At 46.7% G+C, this 23,098-nt stretch overlaps 2 protein-coding genes across 2 annotated transcripts in view; one reads left to right on the top strand and one right to left on the bottom strand.

Moving 5' to 3' along the window:
* Positions 1-23,098, top strand: part of NTAQ1 (N-terminal glutamine amidase 1) — a 247,813-nt gene that overhangs the window by 221,635 nt on the left and 3,080 nt on the right. The window contains exon 6 of the mRNA XM_079901368.1: positions 7,672-7,787. Within this exon, the coding sequence (XP_079757494.1) occupies positions 7,672-7,766 (95 nt within the window). The 3' untranslated portion in view covers positions 7,767-7,787. The remainder of the gene's footprint in view (positions 1-7,671; positions 7,788-23,098) is intronic.
* The window catches only part of ANXA13 (annexin A13), a gene marked incomplete at its 5' end in the record, with an annotated part of 55,993 nt that continues 32,954 nt past the window's right edge, over positions 60-23,098 (bottom strand). The window contains 9 exons of the mRNA XM_079901371.1: positions 60-459; positions 3,383-3,495; positions 7,208-7,283; positions 11,687-11,788; positions 12,198-12,266; positions 13,888-13,967; positions 14,066-14,099; positions 17,030-17,200; positions 20,323-20,417. Coding sequence (XP_079757497.1) covers positions 340-459; positions 3,383-3,495; positions 7,208-7,283; positions 11,687-11,788; positions 12,198-12,266; positions 13,888-13,967; positions 14,066-14,099; positions 17,030-17,200; positions 20,323-20,417 — 860 coding nt within the window. The 3' untranslated portion in view covers positions 60-339. The remainder of the gene's footprint in view (positions 460-3,382; positions 3,496-7,207; positions 7,284-11,686; positions 11,789-12,197; positions 12,267-13,887; positions 13,968-14,065; positions 14,100-17,029; positions 17,201-20,322; positions 20,418-23,098) is intronic.

The following is a 23,098-nucleotide window of genomic DNA, read 5'->3' as shown; positions in this document are numbered from 1 at the left end:
GATACGTATTCTTTTAAATGTTTTATTACGAAGGCATAGTTTTTCATCAACTGCAGATTTCATCTGTGCTCAGAAAGCATTCAGTGACTGCCCTCAAGGAAAATTAAGAGGCAGCACAGATACTCGCTAAACCAGCATTCAGGGTGACCTAGTCAAGCGTCTTGAGGCTGCTGCCCTTAACTTAAACAGTTTGCCCCGGCCGCATGGCTCAGGCTGCCAAGGAAATAAACCAGGACCCTCGAGGGTGTTCCGTGCTGGAGTGGCATTTGCAAATCTGGTTTGGGGGGGGGCTCTTGACAAAGGTGGTTCCTTCCTGTGCTCCTGCTGTGCTGACTCGGTTCAGTGCAGGAGGGCCACCAGCAGTTTCTGGAAGTCCCCAGAGGTGTCTGAGCGAACCATGTCAGAGAGAGACTTCTGATACTTCTCTTGGAACTTGGCTTTTATCCCCTGAAGGTCCACCTGTAGGAGAGATAACAACAGCAACTGGGACATTTATAGCGTTTTCACCGTAAACATAGGCAGCCACTGTTCTGAGCACGTCATTCTCACTTGCTCATTAATGCCTCAAAGCAGCCCTTAAGAGTCGGAGTTATTATTCTTCCTATTTCGTGGCTGAGAATAGGAAAGCTGAGTTCAGTGTCTGTGTGTCTGTTACAGTAGAACTTTGTTTATGGACACTAAAACTTGAATTTCATATGATTTTATGTGTTACAAAAATATTATTTTTCCTTTGAGTTATTTACAGTTCCTTTAAAATAATCATTTTCAGGTAACAGGACTGTACAAAAACAGGCGGTGGGCCTGATTCGGCTTGCAGGCCACAGTTTGCTGACTCTTAGTATAAGGTTAAGAAAATTGTCAACACAGTTTGAAATGACGCCTTTTTTTTTTCTCTTGTACCCTGATCAGCAAGGATATTAGTGCCAAACAACAAAATTCAATTCATTATCAATTTTTAGGACTTATTTTGAATCTACGGTTGACCCTTGAGCAATACAGGAATTAGGAACGCAGACACCCCCCTGCAGTCTAGAATCTGTGTATTGCTATCTCTGCCTCAAAAACAAAGGAATTTGATCAATGACTCACCCAAGGGCAGCAAGCTGAAACAGTTTGGATAGAATCAGGCCTCAAACCCTAGTTCTTTTGATTCTACATATTGTGATCGCTAATGGAGCACAAGCTTCTCCCCACGCTTAGTTAATGTAAGGATGCATAAAATGAAAATACAGGTGCTGTTATTTACTGAAAAACTCTGCATATGGGCGCACCCACACCATTCAAATCCACGTTGTTCAGGGATCAACCGTAACTCATTGAAAAGCTTGAAAAATCTAGGTGCTGGAGGTGGGGAAAGGACTCAGAAGAAACAAATATAAAAAGATAGTTCTGCTCTGAAGATTCTGACCACCTAGTAAAGGAGATAATACTTGCACCATGGAAGATATAATTCCAGAAAGAACACAGTAAGTCTCATAAAAGAAGCACAGAGCTCTCTTTAACCAGGAGTTTTTTGTTTGTTTTTTGTTTTTAGCTTTGTTGTTATCGTTGTTTTTAATTTAGACTCTATCTTGCTTTCTTGAGAGACTCACAAACCATTGCTCAAGCTTCTGGTTCTTTTCTTCTCCTGCCCCAATTAGAGGGCCCAACAGGAGGGAGAAAGGTGAGAGCAGGAGAGGGTAGGAGAGGGAGGAATTGTTGGAAGTGGATGCTGCGCAAGAGAGAGACTGCATCAGGCAGGTGGGCTGTGATCCCTGCTCCCCTGGCTGGTAGGCTGCTCAGCTGGGGGAGGGGCAGGAAGTGGTGGGAGGGGGGGGGTCAGTGCAGGGATGGGGTGGGGCTCACGGGGCTCTGTTCTAGTACCTGGTGGCTTTGGGGGATTAGGGGATCTGGCCAATATATCTGGCTGGGCCGGAAGCATTCCGAGGGGATGGTCCCCATGTGGAGATGGCCCAGGACCTGTGGTCAGTACCGAGATAGGACAGAGCATCTTGGAATAAACAGGCTACAGCTCATGCATGCTGGAGTGAATATGGCACCCTGAGGAGCCCTCGGAGTGGTCCGACCCCCTGGGGTCTTTAGAATCCTTGCTGGGCTTTGTCACCAAACTGCTCCTTGGAGTGTCTTAGTATCTCCAGAGACTCTGGCTGGGGGAGGTGAGTTACTAAGAGACAGAGAGACAGAGAAGGCTGAGACCTGGAGAGATAAGGGAAAGAGAGAATCAGAGCAACCAAAATAAAACAAAGAGAGTGGCAGAGAGACTGGAGGAGGGAGAGGGGAGGAGGAAAAAGAAAGGGGCTTAAGAGAGAGAGGGAAATATGAATTGTGGAGGAGGGAGGAGAGGAGAAAGAGGGGGAGGAGAAATTCCAGGAATAGAAATAAAAACGAAAGAATAGCTGTGTTGCTAAGTTATATTTCAAAACAGTGTCAGATATTACGTATTATTTGTCAAAAAGCTGGGGGCCAGAATTTGGGTTGGTATCTTTTCCCCCTCATTTAACACGTTTTTGAGGGAAGATGTCTGTGGTTTTCAAGTGCCCAGTTCCACTTCACTCTCCAAGGCCTCTCTGCTGTGGATGAAATGCCATTTCCCATTTATTCTGCAGTTCCTCCTCTCTGTGGCCCTGTGTTCTGAATATGAGTCTTGACAGCTGCTCCCAAGCTTCTGGCCACTCCTCTCCCTGTGCCTTTGTTGTACTCGTGCACTCTCAAAGGGGGGCGATATTGTTCCCAACGGGGGCAAAAACTGGTTCTTAGAGGGTGAAAAAACATCTTAATCTTCTTATGTAAAATTAATTACGTATGTGCATAGGGAACATAAACAGATTCACACAGTGTATGCCGTGTTAACATTTCTTGGAGGGGAGTGACAGTTAGGAGAAAACTGGGTCTAAGAAGGCTCCCTGGGGGGGAGGGTGGGCGATCGCTAATTTAAAAAAGGTTGAGAAACATTGTCTTGTACTGATGTGGTTTTTTGTGCAAAATTGTGCTTCTGGGATGTGTTTAAGGAAATAAAGGCCTAGCTCAGGAGTCGGGAAATTACTTGCTCGGGTGATCGAGTCCATTGTTCACCTTTCAGAGTGTCTGTTTTACCTTCCTTAAAATGGAGCTGCCGTATCCGGAACAGCCCCTCCAGGTTCCCTCCACACACTACCCCGAGCTCTCCGGAGCCACAGATGACAGACATAGAAGCCGCTAACGTTACTGCATTTGTATACAAAGAAACAGACTGAAGCACAGCACACTGTCCTCTACAAAGTCTGGGAAGGCAAGGGCCCTCTCTGTTTTACTCTTTCTGTAAATAGGCTCTTACTAAAAACGACCGGTAGATGACATCAGTGGTGGCAAAACAAGAAGGTGGAGCCCAACGAGTGCGTCTTACCTCCGCCTGGGTCACAATGATGTCAATGAGGGTCTCCTCGTCGGTCCCCGCACCCTTCATGGCCTTGTACAGACAGTCAGCAAAGTAGCCCTCGAGGTCCCGGGCACTCCTCACTGGGCAGGGCAAAGGAAGAGAGAACGTGATGTGTTCATGTTTTGTGGAATAACACAGAGACCCTGGGAAGGAACAGAACTGGCTCAGAGTGTCACCTGGCTGCCCTTGGAGCTGATGGAATTGTGAGGCCGGTGTTTGAAAGGAGCAGACTTCACACTGTTGATAATGGGATCTGGAAGATTCCCTTGGGGTCAGGGCATCTGGACTCTTCGACCAAAACCCCTTCAGACACCTAAGAACCTCTCCTGTTCCCTGAAGACCCTTGGGAGGAGGCGGAGGGCTGTGACCATCCTCAGGTCCTCCCTGTAAAGTTCATGATTCTCACCAGCAGGAATACCTTCTCATCTCTAAGAGAAATCTCTGATGTCAGAGTTGGGTTTGGAGGGGAAACACGGACTGGCTGGCAACCTTGCCATATAAAACTTCATAACCTTGAAGATACGCTCAGTTGGACCGTGGCCCTCCTCTGCCCATGCTAAACAACCTTCCTTTCTTTTGTTTTTCCTCACTAGGTTTTATTTTTTTATTTAAAAAAATATTTATTTATTTATTTTGGCTGCCCCGGGTCTTAGTTGCGGCACATGGGATCTTAGTTGAGGCATCATGCGGGATCTAGTTCCCCGAGCAGGGTTGGAGTCCAGGCCCCCTGCATTGGGAGCACAGAGTCTTACCCACTGGACCACCAGGGAAGTCCCTCACTGGGTTTTATTTGTGAACCTCATCTCTGAATCTTTTCCAAGGTCCCCACAATCATCTTAGTTCTCCATCTGGGATGTGGGCTTGATGCAATGTTTGATCCTGTCTACAGAGCACCTTCCTCTGATGCTGCTAGTTGCTCTTTTCTGGCCCTGCCCCAGCCAGAAATGAATAAAGTATGATCTAATCCGCAGATTAACAAAGTATGGTTTCTATTCACCAATCAGGGGATGGGGTACATCTCTGCTCCTGGGGATAAATCATGATTCCTCTCCCCTCCTCCAAGGCTCGTATGGGTCCACCAGGACTAACACTTTGGGAGAATGAACCCCTTACTGTTTATGTTGCTGACATTTACCTAGAACACTTAACATTTTTGATGTTAGTGATAAATAATAAGGAATACATTCAGCATAAGTGTGGACTGCACATCCTTAATATGTCCTGCAGTGAGAACTCTTGCCTTCTAGGTAATTGCCGATAGAATGCTTACCAGGAAGGGGGAGGAACAGAATTAGGAAAGCAGAGTCTAGGCTGTGGGGGTGGGTGGTCTGTCTCCTTATTTTATAGGTCATGTGGCAGCCACCAGCGTGTCAGTGGAGAAGCCCAGACCCAGGAGTCTGAATCCACAAGCTGCTGGATTGGTGGTGGTGGTGATGGGGTGGGGGGGTGAACCTGGCAATTTGGGGAGCAGCGTGTTTGAGACTCACTGTGACACCCCCCCCCAGACGTTCTGAGCTAGTGGCCTCACAAGGTTTTCCCGAGGACCCCGTCCTGTGTGCTCGTACTAACTGACGCTTTAGTGATCGTCCGCCTAACTTCAGTGCGTTCCGTCCCCACACCAGTGACTTCCCCCCTGACACTCCTTCTTCCTGGTATTTTGGGGAGAAAACTCTCAACTTTTCTACCGTATACAGTCTATGCCTGGTGAACAACCTTTGTTGTTCGCAGCGGCAGGAATACCCCGAAAGTTTGGGTGGGGCCAGCTTGGGAGGATGCGGGAATAAAGATCTTCGTGCGTGTGAGAGGAGGGGCAGCCAGCCAGCCCGCGGTGCCTCTTGCCCCTCCTGGCCTGCAGAGCAGGGGCTCTCAAACTCCAGGGGTGTAAGATGATCACGGGAGGAGCTTGTCAATGTGTGACTTTGGGCTGCGTTCCAGGAAGTCCTAAGTGGGTAGCCTGGAGTGGCCTCCAGAAACTGCACTTCACACGCCTCCCCACGTGAGTCTGATGCAGGGGGTCCATGGACCCCGCTTTGAGAAGTGCTGCTCCGAAGGCTGCAAGCAGTGGGAACCGTTTGGTCTCATAACACCTCCTCCTCAATTTTAGTGGCAAACTGGCATCTTTATGAGTTAGGCGGGAGTAGGGTGGGTAGTGTGTAGAGAATTTAGTCATGAAGTCATGTTCCACTCTGTGTGTGGTTCCTTTTCGAGGTCTTTTCTAATCTCTTTTATATTTGCTACCAGTGGAGTCCACCCAACTCCTGCATTTCATGGTCCCCCAACTGCAGGGATGGGTCCTTTCCTTCCTCTGTACCTGCCTTGCTCTGATTGGTTTTGGTTTTATCTTTACTGTAGCTCAGTCTGTTGATTTGTGTGTATCTGCCATGAGTTTGAAGCTTCTTAAGAACAGGAACTGGACCTATTTACCTCTGATCCCCACTCCTGGCTCAACTGCTGGCCCAGGCAGGTGCTAAGTAAATGTTAAAGGGTTGAATGGTTTTATTACCATTAATACTTAATACTAATAAGAATTAGTATTAATCTTCTGACTGAACTCTGGCGTTCTCCTGCTTCTTTACCCTGCAGGTACAGAAAGGCTTTGGAGCCTTGTAGCTGGGCCATGAGTAGATCTCTCCGTTTACTTAACACACTCATCCTTAAAGCCCTAAGGACAGTCATCTGTGTGTATCCATTGTGGGACGGGAGTGACATTAAGGATGTTCAGGCCTCTATAACAATAGCAGACCTGCTAATCTGAATGCAAAATGAGGGTGGAAAAAAAAAATCAATTGCTGACATTGCCCCCAAAATCCCATCAGAAAAACAAAACAAAAGGGTTTGGCAGCGAGAGCACATTTTGTAGCTTCCAGGGGCTGCTCTTTTGGTTCTTCCTCTTCTTCTGGGGATATTCTCTCCATTTCTCGTGCCATTTGGGTTGCTGCCCTGGCCTCCTCACCACCGGAGTGTGGACAATGGACAATGCCTTCATTCCGGGGCTTGCAAAAATGAGAAAGGAGCCTGCCAGCCACAGCCCGGTACCCACCTCTCTGCTATTTCCTGCCTACGGGCAACACCTGGAGAGAAATGCCTGGCGTTTGCTTGGCACGGCCTTGATCTAGTCTCCCCCGCCTTGCTTTCTACACAGACCTCATTCATTCCAGTGTTGAAGGGAACCAAATGGAAAAGGTCACCCTTGGGCCATCAGGCACCCGCAGAAACTTGTTCCTGGATCCGAACCTGGGTGCTTTTGAGTGTGTGTCACATGAACCGCATGCTGCCCCACGAGACTAGACAATGGTCCCAGGCTGTTGATGGAGGCTCTCGGGGCTCCATGATCTTAGTGGGACTGTCGTGGATGCTATGGTAGCTCCCCCAGCTGCTGTCTTCAGGACGGCAGGCATTCCTGCCAAGTGTTACCTGCTGGCTGCTCAGGGTTGAGTCCCTTCTCAGGAGGGAAGGACTGACTGGGGTCATATCCGTTAGGAGTCAAAAGAGGCAGCTATCTTCCCCAAGGTTGCAGATGCTCCCTGGGTGCAGCCTGACAGCTGCTTGATGTGGGGTGTGAAGACCTGGTCCCCTTGCCTCCACTTTGGACATCCTGACTTCAGGGCTCCTTGGGGGACCAGCACAGCTCCTGTTGCAGCTGCATCACATTCATTCTCTCCCTTCGCAATGCTGCTTAGATGTGTGGTTCCCAAGCTATTCCTTGAAAGCTTCCTGCACACAAACCTCTGTCTCCAAGTCTGGTTCCAGGGAGCCCAACCCAAATCAGGGGCTTTCCTAGCTTTACTTTACCGAGAGTTAAGTAGGCCTTCTGCAGATCTCCTGACGTTTCTGCTTCAATGGCCTCTTCGATGTCTTTGCCAATGAGCTGGAGAAAGAAAGTGCAGCTGTTAGTCCAGGTTTTGCTTTTGGCCTTGGTGCACTTGAGGCTCGTTCTTCTACAAAAAGCAATAGACTCTTCCAGATTTGGTCACGCGAGGACCAGAGGAACTCTGGGATTCCTCTCTGGCCTCAGCCCTTGCAGGGCTGGGGATGGTTGCCCGCCATTTGAGTGGGGACTCTCATGGCCTAGGAGTTAGTCCCGATTTGACCCCTAATGGATGTGACCCCAGTCAGGACCACTCCCTCAGCCTCAGTTTCCTCCTCTGTGAAATCAGGGAGTGGAAAAACAATGAATAAATACTGCAACAATATTCTTTATGTTTCTATCGTACTTGAGTTTCCTACGTGTTTATAAAAATTCTTTCCATTTCCAGTTTTCCAGGAGGCTATGGTTATAATCATCTCCCACACCTTCCTCCGTTGTGGACTGAGACTGGGAGCTCGGGCACCTACACTTTGGGTGACATGAATAGAGGTTGTGAAGTTCATGGTAAGGACTTGGTCTAATGTTTCTGATACTGTGGGGCTACTTGGGCTGGGAGCCAGGGGCCGACCACGTCAAATGCTGCTTCTTTCCCTCTGGGGAGACTCCAGATGATCTTATATTCACCGCCAGCTTGTTCTGCACAGCATTACACATTAGGTTTCCTTCCAAATATTTATAGAAGCTGAAGTTCAGAGTAAATTGTGACCACGCTTAACACAAGTACCGCCTGGGCCAAGCTCAGGGCAGGCATATAAAGAGAAAGGAGAACTTTTGGTTGGGTTTGGGAAATGCAATTAAGCATTAGAAATACTGAAACTTCTTTCTTAGAAATTATCTCTTGAGGATATGACACAATTGTGAGTCTATAAATAATTGGGACCGTTGAGGACATGCCAGTGGAGTTTATGTAGTTTATTCTGAAAACACTGGTAAACAACATATTCTTTGTGATACGAGCACAATAGACATGGGGGGAAGGAGGGTCCAGATTTAATGAAACCCGTAGCTTGATGTCCTCATCATAGTTGGCCCATCTAGAGGTCTGGTGTGGAATCGACCTAGATAAGAAGGGGATTGGATCGGGGGGGCTTTCAGTCCCTTTCTTAGCTGTTCTGAGGTGTTGGGGGTTGGATGTGGGAGCTGGTATTTCAGAAGAAACTGCTATCACTTTTCCCATGAACAGGGTTCTTGTTGTGTAGACTGAGATTGTGTTTCAAGAGGACATTGTCCTCACACAGGTCTGTGCTTAGTAAAAAAAAAAAAAAAAATCCTCACATTAAACCACTTTCCATTATTATTGTTAGTACTGGGCTAGAACAGTGTTTTTAAATTTTCTGTAGCATCTCAGCCTACACAACAGATAAGAGCAGGAAAGCAGAGCTGTTCTGGGGAGGCGGGAGATGGGCTCCTTACCGCAGCCCTAGACGGTAATGCCAGGTTCCTGGCCTCTCAGTCTCTTTGCTGCCCAACTCCGGGGGCACTATTCATGAGATACAGTGAGACGGCATTGCCCTTTCTTCTCTACCTACCTCCTCCCCCCCACTCCCTCCTGGTAGCTACCAAGCCACCTCCAGGGACTCCATTGAGCACAAATGGAAAACAGTCCACTGGCCCAAGCTACCGAGATGCTCCTTTGCAAATGGAATGCTTCTCACTTATCGGAACACTTAATTCTTAGGGGGCTCTTTGGACAAAACCAGGTTTTCTGATCTCGGTACAAAAACCCATTGCCAGGGTGGATTCCAGACAAGCCTCAAAGGCTTCTAGTTTACCAGGTAGCACTGCCTGTGGGGAGATTATTAGAAGAATAGGAGACACGTTTCTTTCTTTTAAAACCAATGCCCCAAACTGACAGCGTGCCCACGGCAGAACCCTGTGTACTCTGACTTTGGTTATAGCAGTTAAAGGGCTAAAGGTTCTAGAATGGGCTTAGGAACACTTTAGGGAAGGGGAGAACTTTATGGTGAGGGGTGTGGTGGTGAGGCAGTGACCTGGGGCTATGGGTATGTGTACCTACAATTTATACTGAGCCATGTTTTGGGAACTTTATAACTCTACAAGCCTTTCCTATTTGGTAGATTTGGGGACGGTGATAATCTTTCACGATGCTGCAGAGCTGGGGAAGCTTTGTTGCTTGGGCTGGGATCTCGGAGAGCGTCAACAGTAAGACTCAGGTTTAGAGGGCAGATTAAGGGCAAAAACCTGAGTTTCTGCGCCAAAAATTAAAATTCGACTCTATGCCAGGACAACCTATGTCGTATGACACACTTCACTGATCTGACCCTAGCATCTTAGTGCTTTTAGCCAGAGACCATGAGAAAATTTATGGAGCCAGGTTCCCAAGATCAGGATGAACTCAGAAGATCAATGATAAAGATCAAGATGAACAATGTTCCAACAAGGCTTTCGGAATGATGAATAGGTAGCATTTTAGAGCTGGTTTCATGTAAAGAATTATCAGATCAATTGATTCTCTTACTGACCATTTCAGTTTTAGCTCTGTTTTTTGACACTGTCGGTTCACATAAGGCGACTCATAACAACTGCTAATGTTAATTGAGCACCTACTTCATGCCAGGCAATAAATGCTTTAAATCTGTTAATTTATTTAATCCTTACTAACCCTGTGAAGTAGGTACTATTATTATCCCTATTATACGGTTGGGGGAACTGAGGCACAGAACCCTTAATAACTTGCCCAGGGTCATACAGCTAGTAGCCTAGAGCAGACTTGTTAAACCTTAACATGTATCAGAATCTGGAAGATTTGTTAAAACACAGACTATAGGACCCTAACTCCAAGGAAGCTGATTCAGTAGGTCCAGGGCCGGCACTAAGAATTCTCATTTTAAACATTGTGTCAAGTGATACGGATTCTGCTGTTTGGGTATTAATTTTGAGAACAATCGGCCTAGGGAGTATCCTTAGATAGTCAGTAGCTCACGTACACACACACACACACACACACACACACACACACACACACACACACACACACACCCCTTCACACATATGTGTGTTTCTATAGTGATCTCCAATGACAGCCACCCCAGAAACTCCATCCATGGCCCCAGTCTTATGGGAAGAGGGTCTAGGTCATGGAGAAGGCTTCCAGCTCAGTCTACACAGCTCCAGGCCCAGGGGCCAGGGGAGTACAGGGTCAGCTGCCTTTGATCACGGCTCTGGGCAGGATTTGAAAGCAGAGGGCCCTAAGGGCTTATATACAGTGATGATAAAATTCCAAAGCTTTGTTGTCTTTTCATCTGCTGGCAACACATAGGAAATGCTATTTTGAGTGAGGAGCGGCCAGCTCTAGCTGAGGTAGGAGCTCAGGCTGGGGAATCTTGGAATTCTCATCCACTTTCTGCTACTGACTTGCTGTGTGGTCCTGATAAGTTACAGATGGTTCCTTACTTGTAACAGATTTTCCTCCACCAGCAGTTGTGGGTAACAATGGCTCTTCAGCCTACTTTTGAGTTACAGTATTCTTGTGAAATTGAAATGAGACACAGGGTACAGATGTCCTTTAAAACCATTCCACAAATATAAAATAGGAGACCAAAACAAAATCTGATATTCCACAAAGGTCTTCTTGCAATTAAAGACTGATTTTCAGGGAAGGAATAACCACTAAGTGCCTTGAAATAGCTAACTCACCTCGTTGACTTAAAATTTTCATTAGATTAAAAAAAATAATTGTATAAAAGTAACTGATACACATCTTTCCAAGAGTGTATCTCTGAGGTATTATCACATCTGTTTTGGGAGCAGTAGGCACTGTTAGCCCAACTGTCAATTGGAATAATAGTAACAGCAAACATAAGTAAGCTTACCACATGCCAGATACTGTCCTGAGCCTTTTATATTCATCTTATTTAACACCTAAAATAACCCCGTGAGGGTGGGGTGTTGATGTTCACGGTCCCTGTTTTACAAATGAGGATGGTGACATCAGGTCACTTGTTAGTGATAGAACCGGGACTTGAACCTGTACCCTGTGACTCTAGGGCTTTGCTCCTAAACTTGACACTCCCCTGCTTCCCTAGCCTCTGTTGCAAAGCAGGGTTTCCCAGACTCAGCAGTGCTCTGGGGGCCGAATGACTGTTTGTTGTGGGAGGTGCCCTGTGCACTGTGGGCTGTTCAGCAGCATCCCTGGCCTTGACGCTCTAGATGCCAGTAGTGCCGCTTGCCCCAGCGCACCTTGTTGTGACAACCCCACATGTTTCCAGACATTATCAAATATCCCTTGGGGGGTGCAGAATCACCCCGATTGAGAACCACTATTGTAAAAGACACCCCACCCCCTGCCGCCCAGTTCCACATCCCAGAACTCGGCTTCTTTTGGAAATAACTTGAGACTCAGTTTCCGTGCGAACTCCTTGCCTTAGTACTGGATCACTTACAACTTGGTAGGCTTGAAAGGTGGCTCGTAACTGTTTGTGATTCCTCTTGGCCAGGACTTCATTGAAGGTAAGCTCGTCCGTGCCCCAGCGGTCTTCCCCTGCCTAGAGGGCCGGGTGCAAACATTTTGAAAAAGCCTTTTGCAAAAAGACTGAATAAACAGAGCTGTGACCAGGCCTCCCTTACAGGAAACAATAAAATATGCACTGAATCTAAGCCACATTGATCGATCTGGCACTTTAAACTTCTAACCCACAAGTACACCTCACATATTTATATTATTTATACCTTCCCTTGTTCCAAAATGGATCTAAGGTGGTTAACCCCAGAATATAAGAATAGAAAAAGCAATTCTTTCAGGTTCATGAAGACCATATATATGAAAAATATTTTAAAGATCATACTTATTTCCCAGGTAATTCCAATTCACATAAAATAAAGTAACAGTTGTTGAAAATAATGTTAATTAAAAAAAAAAAGGATTTGCAGAGACTGGCGCATCTGCATACTTACATCGTACAGATCTTTGGCATCCTGACCAGCTAGATCTTTGTCTACATTATCTCCTTCATCGCGATTAGCCTAGAAAAATCAACACATTGTTATTAACTTGAGTTCCTGCTTGGCCACAGAAAACAAAAAGGGAAAGTCCTAGAAAAGGGGGTGATTTCAGAGGGGTGGCCTGAAGCGAGACAAAACCTGGCAAAGTGGCAATGCTGCTCTTTGCTGCCATCTTTTGGGCACAACTGATAAACAGAGTAGCTTCTGTGACAACACATTTTTCCTTTTGTTTTGTAGAAACCAGGGTCACTCACAAACCCCACTGACCTCTAAGAAACCTCATGATGTCCCCTAGAATGAGTCTGTTGGGAAGCTATTAGTCTTCCTTCCAAAATATCAAATTTCACTTCTCAGGGTCCCAGCCCTGAAGAGCCCTGAATGTTGGTCATGGAAAGTTTTGGAGGTCTAACCTAAGCCCTTAGTGGCAGGTGAATTCTAAGATGACCCAGGTTGCCCACACTCTTGTATAATCCCCTTCTTTTGAGTGTGGGTAAGACCTGTGAATATGGTGAGATACCACTCCTGTGATCATATTATGTTTATATGGCAAAGGAGATGTTTATAGATGTAATTAAAATCCCTAATCAGTTATCCTGGGTAGGTCTGACCCAATCAGGTGAGCTCGTTAAGGTCAGAGATGGAAGAAGTCAGAGACATGAACTCCTGCTGGCCTGGAAGAAACCAAATAGCCATGCTCTGAACTGTCTATGGGGCTATGACAGGGAACTGCAGATGGCCTCTAGGAGCTGAGTGGTCTCTGGTTGACAGCTAGCAGGAACACAGGGACATCAGTCGTACAACCACAGGGAACCAAAATCTACCAACAGCCAGTGAGCTTGGAAGAGGACCCCAGGCCTCAGATGAGATGGCAGCCCTGGCCGACACCTTGATTTCAGCCTGGTGAGACCCTGGCTAACCCGCAACAGGACCCCTGCCCCATGGAAACCGCTAGATCATGGGTCTGCATAGTTTAGGTTGCTGAGTTTGCAGCAATTTGTTATACAGCAGGAGAACACTTATATACTCTTCGCGCTACAGGTGAAGCCTACTCTGTGTATTCTCTGCTATCAGTCTCTCCACATCGAGAGTAATGAAGCAGAGAAACACACAAAGCTCATAAAGGTGGGTGTGTTAATGAGAGTGAGATGCCATCTGGCTGGGGGCCGCGGGGGCTGTGTCCTAGCAGGGCCAATTCTTAAAGCCCTGCTTTCCAGGCCAAGCTCCCTGCAGCAGTTCTTACAGGCCTAGACTTGGGGTGAATCCTGGAGGTAAGTTGTGTCATGAAAAGGGCCCTCCTTGGGGTCAGATGGGCTGGTTCTTGCTGCTAAGCTGTGTCTTACTGTGTGTACACCTAGAGGTTCCTCACTGGCAATGTGAGGTGGTGATACTTAATGAGATAACTCACTAACAAAAAGGGATTGTAAACTGCAAATGACTAGGTGGATTGCTATGATGGGAAAAATGCCCATTGAATAATTTCACCTGAGCTGGGCTGACAGAACACAGGTTGATGATCCCTCAGTAACATTTTTAATAAAAGAAGGAAATGTTTATCATCGAAATTGCCTTTTTCACCATGGTCCCATGCTGCCAAGGGCTGTTTCCCAAGATCATAAGGCAGGTTAGACCTTTTTACTTTTACCTGTAACAGGGAGACCAGGATTTTTTTTAGGCTTCCACTTGTGTCACCTTTGACATCTGATTCAAGGCTCCTGTCAAATACTTTTCGGGAAGAAGAAAGGAGGAGAGAAAGCAGATTTAGTCTCCCGGAGGTATTTTGGAAGGAACATTCTTTAAAGTCAGAACAAACGGTCACTTACATCTTTGGTAGGCCTCTTTAATGGCGATGATTTCCTAGGAGAGGTAATAAAAAAAAATCAATACTCCAAGGTGGGGTTAATCAATAATATAGGCAGAGACAAGCAAAGGGAAGAGGCAGGAGCTTGTCTCTGGGCACAGGATGCCTTTGTGACTTCCTGCAAAGGGGGTTGTCCCTACAGGTCAAGGTCTAGGCCTAGAGCAAGTCCCCAGCTGTGTGGAGTCCTTTAGCATATGTCATCCTTAGTTAAAAGTGAAAACATTACAGCTCAGCTAACATCTTCTTTCACTACCCCCTCACCCCATCTCACTCTCCCTTCCCCACCCAGGTAGCCAGTGTTAGAAGTTCAGTGCATATTTTCCCTTTACGTTTGTATACATATGTTTGTGCTACTGCAAATATATAGAACTGTTTTGTGTATGTGTTTAAAAAGTGGAATACTGTTCATATTGTTTGTTCTTTGACTTATTTTTTCACTCAGTAATCGGTTTGGGAGGTCCAGCTAGGCTTGTACATTAGTTAGTCACCTAGTGTTTTTCTCAAATGGATACAAAAGGTTCCATCCTACAGTAGGCCCCTGTTTATTTAGCCAGCCTCTGATTGATGGACATTTAGGCTGTGTTCAATTTTTCTCTACTTCAAACAAGGCTGCACTCAGTAAACAATTTGCTGTGTACAGGAGTGCAAGCCTCTCTCCAGGGTGTGGGCCGGGAAGAACTGCCTTACAGGCACACCTTGGAGATACTGTGGCTTTGGTTCCAGACCACCCCTATAAAATGAGTGTCATAATAAAGCGAGTCACACGAATCTTTCGGTTTCCCAGTACACACAAAAGTTATGATTATACTCTACTGTGGTCTGTTAAGTGTGCGATAGCATTATATCTAAAAAACAATGCACATAACTTAATTTAAAAATACTTTATTGCGGGCTTCCCTGGTGGCGCAGTGGTTGAGAATCCGCCTGCCGATGCAGGGGACACGGGTTCGTGCCCCAGTCCGGGAAGATCCCACATGCCGCAGAGCGGCTGGGCCCGTGAGCCATGGCCGCTGGGCCTGCGCATCCGGAGCCTGTTCTCCGCAACGGGAGAGGCCACAACAGTGAGAGGCCCGTGTACCGCAAAAAAAAAATAAATACTTTATTGCTAAAAATTCTAACCATCACCTGAGCCTTCAGCAAGTCGTCATCTTTCTGCCAGTGGAGGGTCTGAAATATTGTGAGAAATACCAAAATATGACACAGAGACAGGAAGTGAGCAAATGCTTTTGGAGAAATGGTGCTGATAGGCTTGCTTGATGAAGGGTTGCCACAAACATGCTATTTGCAAAATCGCGGTAAAACGAAGCGCAATGAAACAGAGTATGGCTGTATATTGCAATGGCTTGACCCACTTGGGAGCTGCCTCCGTTTACACTTGAACCCGCAGCATATAAGAGCAGGCATTTCCCTACAGCATCGCTCATAAACTGTTTAAAATGAAAGTCATGGGGCAGTGATGGGGAGAAGGGAGAGGGAGCGATAGAAGATGAGGGCCAGGCCGATGTTGCTTCAGTGGGTGGGAGAGAGGAGGAAGCAGGTGGGGGCCGAACACCTGTGACTCTGCAGCCCCCTCCCCTTTCTCCTCCTTCCAGCCCACTCTCAGGATCTGCCTGAACCCAGGGCCTGCTCTCTCCCTGCTTTTCTTCTTTTTACTGTCAGATCTATTTGATTGAAAAAAAAAAAAAAAGAACCTGTTCATTGTTTGAGACCAGGACCTGAAAGAAATTAGGCTGAGGGTGAACCACGTGTAGGCAAGTGTGATTAGAAAAGTAACGACCAAATTAACCTTCTTGCCAAGGCAGGCTGCCCAAATATTGGCTGCCTGGTCGCTAGGACTTTGGTGCTTCTGGAAAGGATGGGAATATTGAGTAAGGAGAGTTGTGTGGTTGTTGGACTGAATTGATACCGCCCTCCTGTGCTAACCTTCCCTTAAGGCACAATCCTAACCTGAAACTCCCCAAATGGAGGGGTTTTATTATCCTTTGGGAAGAAGAGAAGTCCAGAGGTGTTCAGGAAAGGGGTTTGCAGCTGCAGCGTGGAGCCTGGTGGTGCTTCAGGAGACGTGGGTGGACGGCACAGGCTGGGCAGCAGGAACCAGCCCAGGTGGTAGGCACTCGGGGGCTCAAACGGCACTGCAGTGTCAGAGCGCTGGGGCATCTTTCCTCGCCATCTGCTCCAAGTGCTGTTTCTGCTTCCTACCCGGAGGCCTCAAGAGTGTTGGATTTTCCTGGCATTTCCTCGCTGGACCTCCCCATTCTATGTGATGGGTGTTGTGGAAGAGGCAGGGGTTCCCCAGATAATGCCCTGTGGGCCCTCTCTTCTGATGAAGTTCTTGGCCCTTATGGGTTCTGGAACCAAAGATGAATGGGCTTCTGCGAGGGCCTTAACGAACGTCCTTTTCAGCTCCTGAGATGGTGGCATGTGCCCAGGGGACCAGGGGAGGACAGGATAGAGGACATGGAAACCTCTGGGGAAGTGGTGGCGGCCCCGGGGGTGTTCACTGGGACCCCCCTGGCACCCCCCCACCCCCCTGCCTTTTCTTGTGCTCTTCGCTAGATGCAGCCATGCTTGGACTGTTGTATTATTTGTGCCAGGAGACCCGCAAAGTCAGGCTGGGAGGGTAAAGTAGAACTTTCCTCCTTCATGTAAAACTGCATCTCTTGAGAAAAATGAAAGCTGGATTGACACTGTGCTTCTGGAAGGATCTATCCTGTCAAGCCAGGAGCAGCAACACCAAGAATGACCATCAGAAGATTGGAAGAGGGATCTCTCCAGTGTGAACCAAGTGGACGCGTTTCTGCCCAGACACTTGCTCACCCCGTGGGTGGAATGCAGGGAGGACTTTCCCTTCTGGCTGCTGTAGCCATCTCTGATGGGCATATGGACGCTCCCTTGGGAGTTGGTCCAGGGCTCGGCTGGGACTCACCTTATTGGTTTTCGTGCACAGGACCTCGATGAGCACCGCCTCATTCGTGCCCAGGCCCTTCATGGCCTTCTGCAGCTGCCGGGCGGCATACTCGCTGGGGTGTTCCAGAAGGGCCAAGGCTGTCTTCTCGAAGTATCCACTCAGCTCCTTCTTGAGCACCTCCTCCAGGTCCTGTGGGAAGACAGCGAGAGTCTTGTCTGGGAACGTGCTGAGAGCAGAGGGACAGGTGTCTGCTCTCCCCACCGCAGGACACCTGCTGTGGACACACGGGGCACAGTCTAGACTGGAGCTCTACAGGCATGAGTGACCTGGTCTGGAGGACAGTCGCCTCCCAAGTGCCCATCCATCTGCTGCCAAGGCTGGCAGAGAGGCAGAGGGAAGATCCCCTGCTCAGGGCTGGGGACCCCAAAGATGAATCAAAGTAACAACCAGCATTTGCAGAATATTTTGGGGTTCAGAGAGCTTCCTCACTGATTGTAAACTGCAAATGACTAGGTGGATTGCTATGATGGGGAAAATGCCCATTGAATAATTTCACATGAAAACAGCCCTGGCAGGAGAGGTATTGCGTTATCCCCATGGACTGAACCTCAATAAGATAAAGGACTCATCTCCAAATACTTGGCTAGAGTACACTGAAATACAGTTTTGTCATCTCTAGGAGACCAGATCATTCATTGTCCAAGTTGGGATGCTTTTGACAGTGAAAGGGAGGGCACTATTAATAATTGCAGGGGGACAACAGGAATTAACGAGGGACTGTCCTGGGGAAACCTGATATACAGTCACTTTGGCATTTTGTTAAATTCTGAAAGGGACACATGTGGGAAAGAACTCAGGTGGGGGAAGGGAAGTGCATGAAATTCTCACTGGCACCCTGTTTGGGGCAAGCCCCTCCAATCACAGGTGAACCGCCTGCTCCTACTGTCTCCCTCCGACCTGATGGTTTAATGAGAAAAGCGTCAAGAATGGGCGTTCAGTCCAACTAGAGTCATCAATGTCCCAAGTTAAATGCAGGACCTCAGAGCAAGGACCTTCACACAGAGACAGCCCCGTGTGGGTCAGACTGGAAGCCGATAGACCAAATTACAGCATGGGGTGGGCCTGGCTACTCAGCACCATGGCATGATGTCTAACAACACAGTCACGTAGCTCTGCGACCTGGGAAATGTGCTTAATTTCACCAACTGTCAGTTTCCTTCTCTGAAAAATGGGAAGAATAATAAGACTTACTTCTTAAGGTTGTTGGGAGAATTAAATAAGACAGTCCTTGTAAACACTGAACACAGTGCCTGGCACATTTTCAATGTTCAATAAGTGATGATGATGATTATTTCATGTTGAAAGGAACTTTCAGAGAGAAGGCAAATCAACTATTTCTCAAATGAACCTCTGAGCTCCAGACCTGGGAGGAAAATCCCAGAAGATTTTTGCCCAAGGTCCTGGGATCTGCAGTCTTAATAGCAGGTTGTGATATTCCTGGCTCCATCCCATGGCAGCTGCTGCAGCTAACCTGATCTTGTGAAGACAGGCCTTTGGTCAGTACTCTGGTGTGGATCAACCTGAAGACTGGAAATATTTTTCCAAGTCAGATGGGCATTATATAGAACCGTAGAGCAGAGAAATCCCAGCTGGCTGCTCTCGTACGTCACAAGGTTGAAAACAAATCCTTGTGTGTTTACATTCTGTTTGGACCTAGGAGCCAGCTCAGGATTCTTCGGCTCTAATCCTGGTTTCCTGCTAACTAGCTGTGTCACCTTGGGATACTTATTCTCTTTGGAGCTCAGCTGACTTTAGATTTGATTGTCTCTAATGTCTTCTAGCTTTGTGATATGATTCTCGATCACCTCTTTGGCAGTTCCAGCTGTTTGAAACACAGCTGAGAATTGGAAAGTAAGCAAATGATTGGCAGATGTAGGTGTTGCAGAGTTTTGTGCAACAGAGCCCCTGAGTCCTCACTTTGAACCCATTTACACTTATTTTATTTTACACCAAAGCTTAAGATGCCTGTATCTGACTTTCCGTATCGGTAGGATATAAGTAGACACAGCACTTGAGAGGATGCTATAGTCAGGCGCGCTGACAAGGATGAAAGTTCAATGTCATTCAATTCAATTAAATGCAGCTGAACTGAAGCTGCACTTATTTTCACCAAGGTCATCAATGAGTGACATCGACAAGCCTGATTGTGAAGAGGGAAGCAGAAGAACTACAAAAGCACAGCTGTCTGGACCGTTTAATGTATAGATAAACAGCTCCTCTCATGGCAATGGATTCTTCAGGAGTAGAGGCTGGCCCTGGAGATGGAAGACTTAGATTTGAATGCTGGTTCTTTTTCCTACTAAGTGTGTGGTTTTGCATGAGTCATTTAAACAGATGCGCTCCACTTTTTCTCTCTGTAAGGTGGAGACAATCACACCTATCACAGCCTCCCTTTACTGGTAGGCGCCAGCATTACCCTGCTTGATTCTCACAGCAGGCTGAGAAGGGAGGCAAATTACCATTTTCATTTTGTGAGGAGACCAAGGCCTAGAGAGATTGTTGCTTCCCCAGTGACAAATAAGTAAGAAAATCCACCTCTATCTCTATATCTATTTATACATAGAGTTACTGAAACTGTAAAGGAAGTATAAATTTGGATTAGAATGCAGCATAATAATTCATATTTATTTGGCAAACTGATAATTCTAATGACATTAAGAAAATGTCAGATCGTGTTCATGCTATATTAATAAAGAAAACAGAAAGCCTAATGCATTCTTAAAGATTTCTAAATGTAACACCATCAACAAGAAGAATGAAAGAAAAGATACGCAAAGAAAGAAAAAGGCGTTGATGCTTAACGAAATGGAGGGTTTTTTGGTTTTGGTTTTTTAGTTTTTGTAACAATCACTTATGAAGAATATATCATTCTTGAAGACACCTGAATAAATGAAGAATTCTTACATAAAGACCCACCTGTGAAAACTGGTTTTCAAATCCCTGGCCTATCTATAAGTTAATATGTGGAATTAATCCAAATGAGTGGGAAAAAAGACTGAGGAATCAACTTAAAAAGAAGTCAATTGGAAAAATAATGAGTTAACCAGTATTGATTGTACAGGCTGTTAACAAGGCCATTTCAGTTTTTCTGAAGTCAATTAAAGTTTTAAATGGTTGTTTCATTTTGTTTCTCTTGGGCTAATTCAATAAAGCTTTAAGGATAGTCCTCACTGTCTTGGGAACATAAAAGAAGCAGAAGAGACAGTCAAGACCAAGGCCGTGCGCACACGGCCGAGGACCCTCGGCGTCACCTTGCCATACGTTGTCTTGTACTTTTGTTTTATTTGTTGCCTCTCATTCGATGTCCTGCTTGATAGGATTTGAATGATGGTGGCTTCATCAGTTCCTGAAGTGCAGGAGAAAGAGGCAAAATCACAATGAGCAAGAAACAAGATGGACGTTTATTTTAGTCAATCTGGGGAAGCCAGGGTGGTGGTCACAGGCTTTGGTGGAACCTAGGTGGACGCTTTGGCTTTAACATCTTATGCTGAGAACTGTATTCTTTTCACTCACTTGACAAATATCCACTGAGGCCTCACACTGCCTGAAGCACAACGCTAGGCATTGTAGCGGAAAGAGGAACGAATATGGTCTATTCCTTAATTTCACTCCTTGGCATAAATGCAAGAGAAATGAAAACTTATGTCTACACAAAACTTGTATTCAGATGTTCATAGCAGCATCATTCATAATAGTCAAAATGTGCAAACCACCTGAATGTCCATCAGTGGACAGTGGATAATTAAAAGGTGCTATATCCATGCAGTGGAATATTACTTGGCCAGAAAAAGGAATGGAGTACTGACACATTCTACAGTATGAATGCGATGGACCTTAAACACATTTTGCTAAGTGAAAGAAGCCAATCGCAGAAGGCCACATATTATGATTCCATTCATATGGAAGTCCGGAATAGGGAAATCTATAGAGACAGAAAGTAGAACAGTGGCTGGGGAGGGGGTGGGCAGAGGTGTGATAGCTAAAGTGTAGGAGGTTTCTTTTTAAAGTGATGAAAATGTTCTAAATTGTGGTGATGGTTTCATATTTCTGTGAATACATTAAAAACAACTGAATTGAACACTTTAAATGGGTGAATTGTATGGTGTGTGACTTATACCTCAAAAAAACTGTAAAAAAAAAAAAATATGGTATGTTCCTTGGTCTGCAGGTACTTAAAATGGAGTGGAAGAGATTAAGATATAGACCCAGGGCTTCCCTGGTGGCGCAGTGGTTGAGAGTCCGCCTGCCTTTGCAGGGGACAAGGGTTCGTGCCCCGGTCTGGGAAGATCCCACATGCCGCGGAGTGGCTGGGCCCATGAACCATGGCCGCTGAGCCTGCGCGTCCGGAGCCTGTGCTCCGCAACGGGAGGGGCTGCAACAGTGAGAGGCCCGCGTACCGCAAAAAAAAAAAAAGATATAGACCCAAGTTGCTATAGTATCAAGCCCAACCATAAACTTGTTAATCTCAGGAGAGAAGTCCTAATTGGGAGCATGTGGGGCAGTTCCCCTTTAAACTCTTTTGAATCACACTCTTCCTAAAACGATTTTTTCCCTGATGTTCATAGTAATACTTGTTCATTGTAGGTATTTGATCAGCACTGAAATGATAATGACTAAGAAAGAAGGGGAGCGTATCATTTTTTGAACCTGGAGACAGGATTGGAAAGATGACCCAGGTGTTGCAGGTGTGAGGGTGAGAAAGACTATTTGATCAGCGAACCCTGAATTCAGTTTCTTGGGGCTGGATTCAAATCCCTTAAACCCTATGACATCAGGCAAATAATTAGCCTCACCAAGCCTCAGTTTTCCCACCTATAAGATGGGGGTGATAATAGACAAGGCTATTGTGAGAATGAAATCCAAGTAGGGGTCCATGGTTGCCCTGAGGTGCACATGGGTACTGGGACACCGGGGAGCATACATGACCAAGTGCCCCAGGGCTGCCTCAGATCCAGGCAAGACTTGTGCTGAGGCCACTGTCCCTGGGCTGTCACCCCAGTGACTGAGCTGGAAGGAGCATCAGAAGCCTTCTGGCTCCAACTCATAGTTACAGAGGAGGAAACTGAGGCACAGCTCAGACCCTCTTCTTAGTTCCCGCATGTACATTACTGTTCGGCAGTATTGGAATTTGTCGACTGTTCTCTGCTTGAGTGCTTTGCCTCTGTCCTCCGTTCCTCCCTTCAGCCCCTCGACCATCTCCCTCTCAGCATCCTTCATCAGCCCTTCTTCTACCTGCCCTCTACACTCAGCTGCCAGGTCTCCTTGCTAATTGCCATCACTCCCCCCACCCCAACCCGTGACCATTGCCCTTTGGCTGATGAATCCTAAACTAGCACCTCCAGCCCTTACCCTTCCTGAGTTTAGATCTTATTTCCAGCTGCCTGTGGCCAGCTTCCCATGGAGATCCCAAGGCCTTTCAATTCCCCACGGAGCTAAAGCAGAGCTCATCCCGTCTATCCTTGAATCCACTCCCCACCCCGTTAATTTCATCTCAGTGTGTGGCATCACCTGAATTAGAAAATCCAAAGTCCCTTTTGAGGGCCCACCTTCCGTTTCTTTTATTTTCCGACACCGCCACGCCCATCTGTCTCAGCTACGAGATGACTCCGCCCTCTTCATTCCCCCTGCCCCTGCGTAACAGGCCTGCTGGTTTTCATCCTCCCTGACACCAGGCTCTGGTCTCTGCAGCCTGCCTTCCACACTGCCGTCAGAATCATCATCTGGAAGTACGCGTGTGCTCATTTCACTCCCTAATTTTAAAACCTCTAGTGATGCTTCATGATTTCCAGAACTAAATCATTGTTCCTTAGTGTGACATTGAGACTTCCTGAAGCACGGTCTCAAACTGCTCTTCTAGACCCATCTCTGCACACAAACGCACCCAGCCTCACTCACCTCACCAGAGCCACATTTGTCGGTAGGTCAGGCACTTTCAGAAATCCTGAAACATTACGTTTCTGCTCCCGCCGTTCCTCTAAAGAGCATTGTTTATATATCTCTAGAGTCACTGCATGTTAGGTAAGCTTT

This window comes from Stenella coeruleoalba (assembly GCF_951394435.1).
Source record: "Stenella coeruleoalba genome assembly, chromosome: 17".
NCBI classification, from domain to species: domain Eukaryota; kingdom Metazoa; phylum Chordata; class Mammalia; order Artiodactyla; family Delphinidae; genus Stenella; species Stenella coeruleoalba.
The sequence above is the reverse complement of the archived record's forward strand: the minus strand, read 5'-3'. Positions and strand labels throughout refer to the sequence as shown.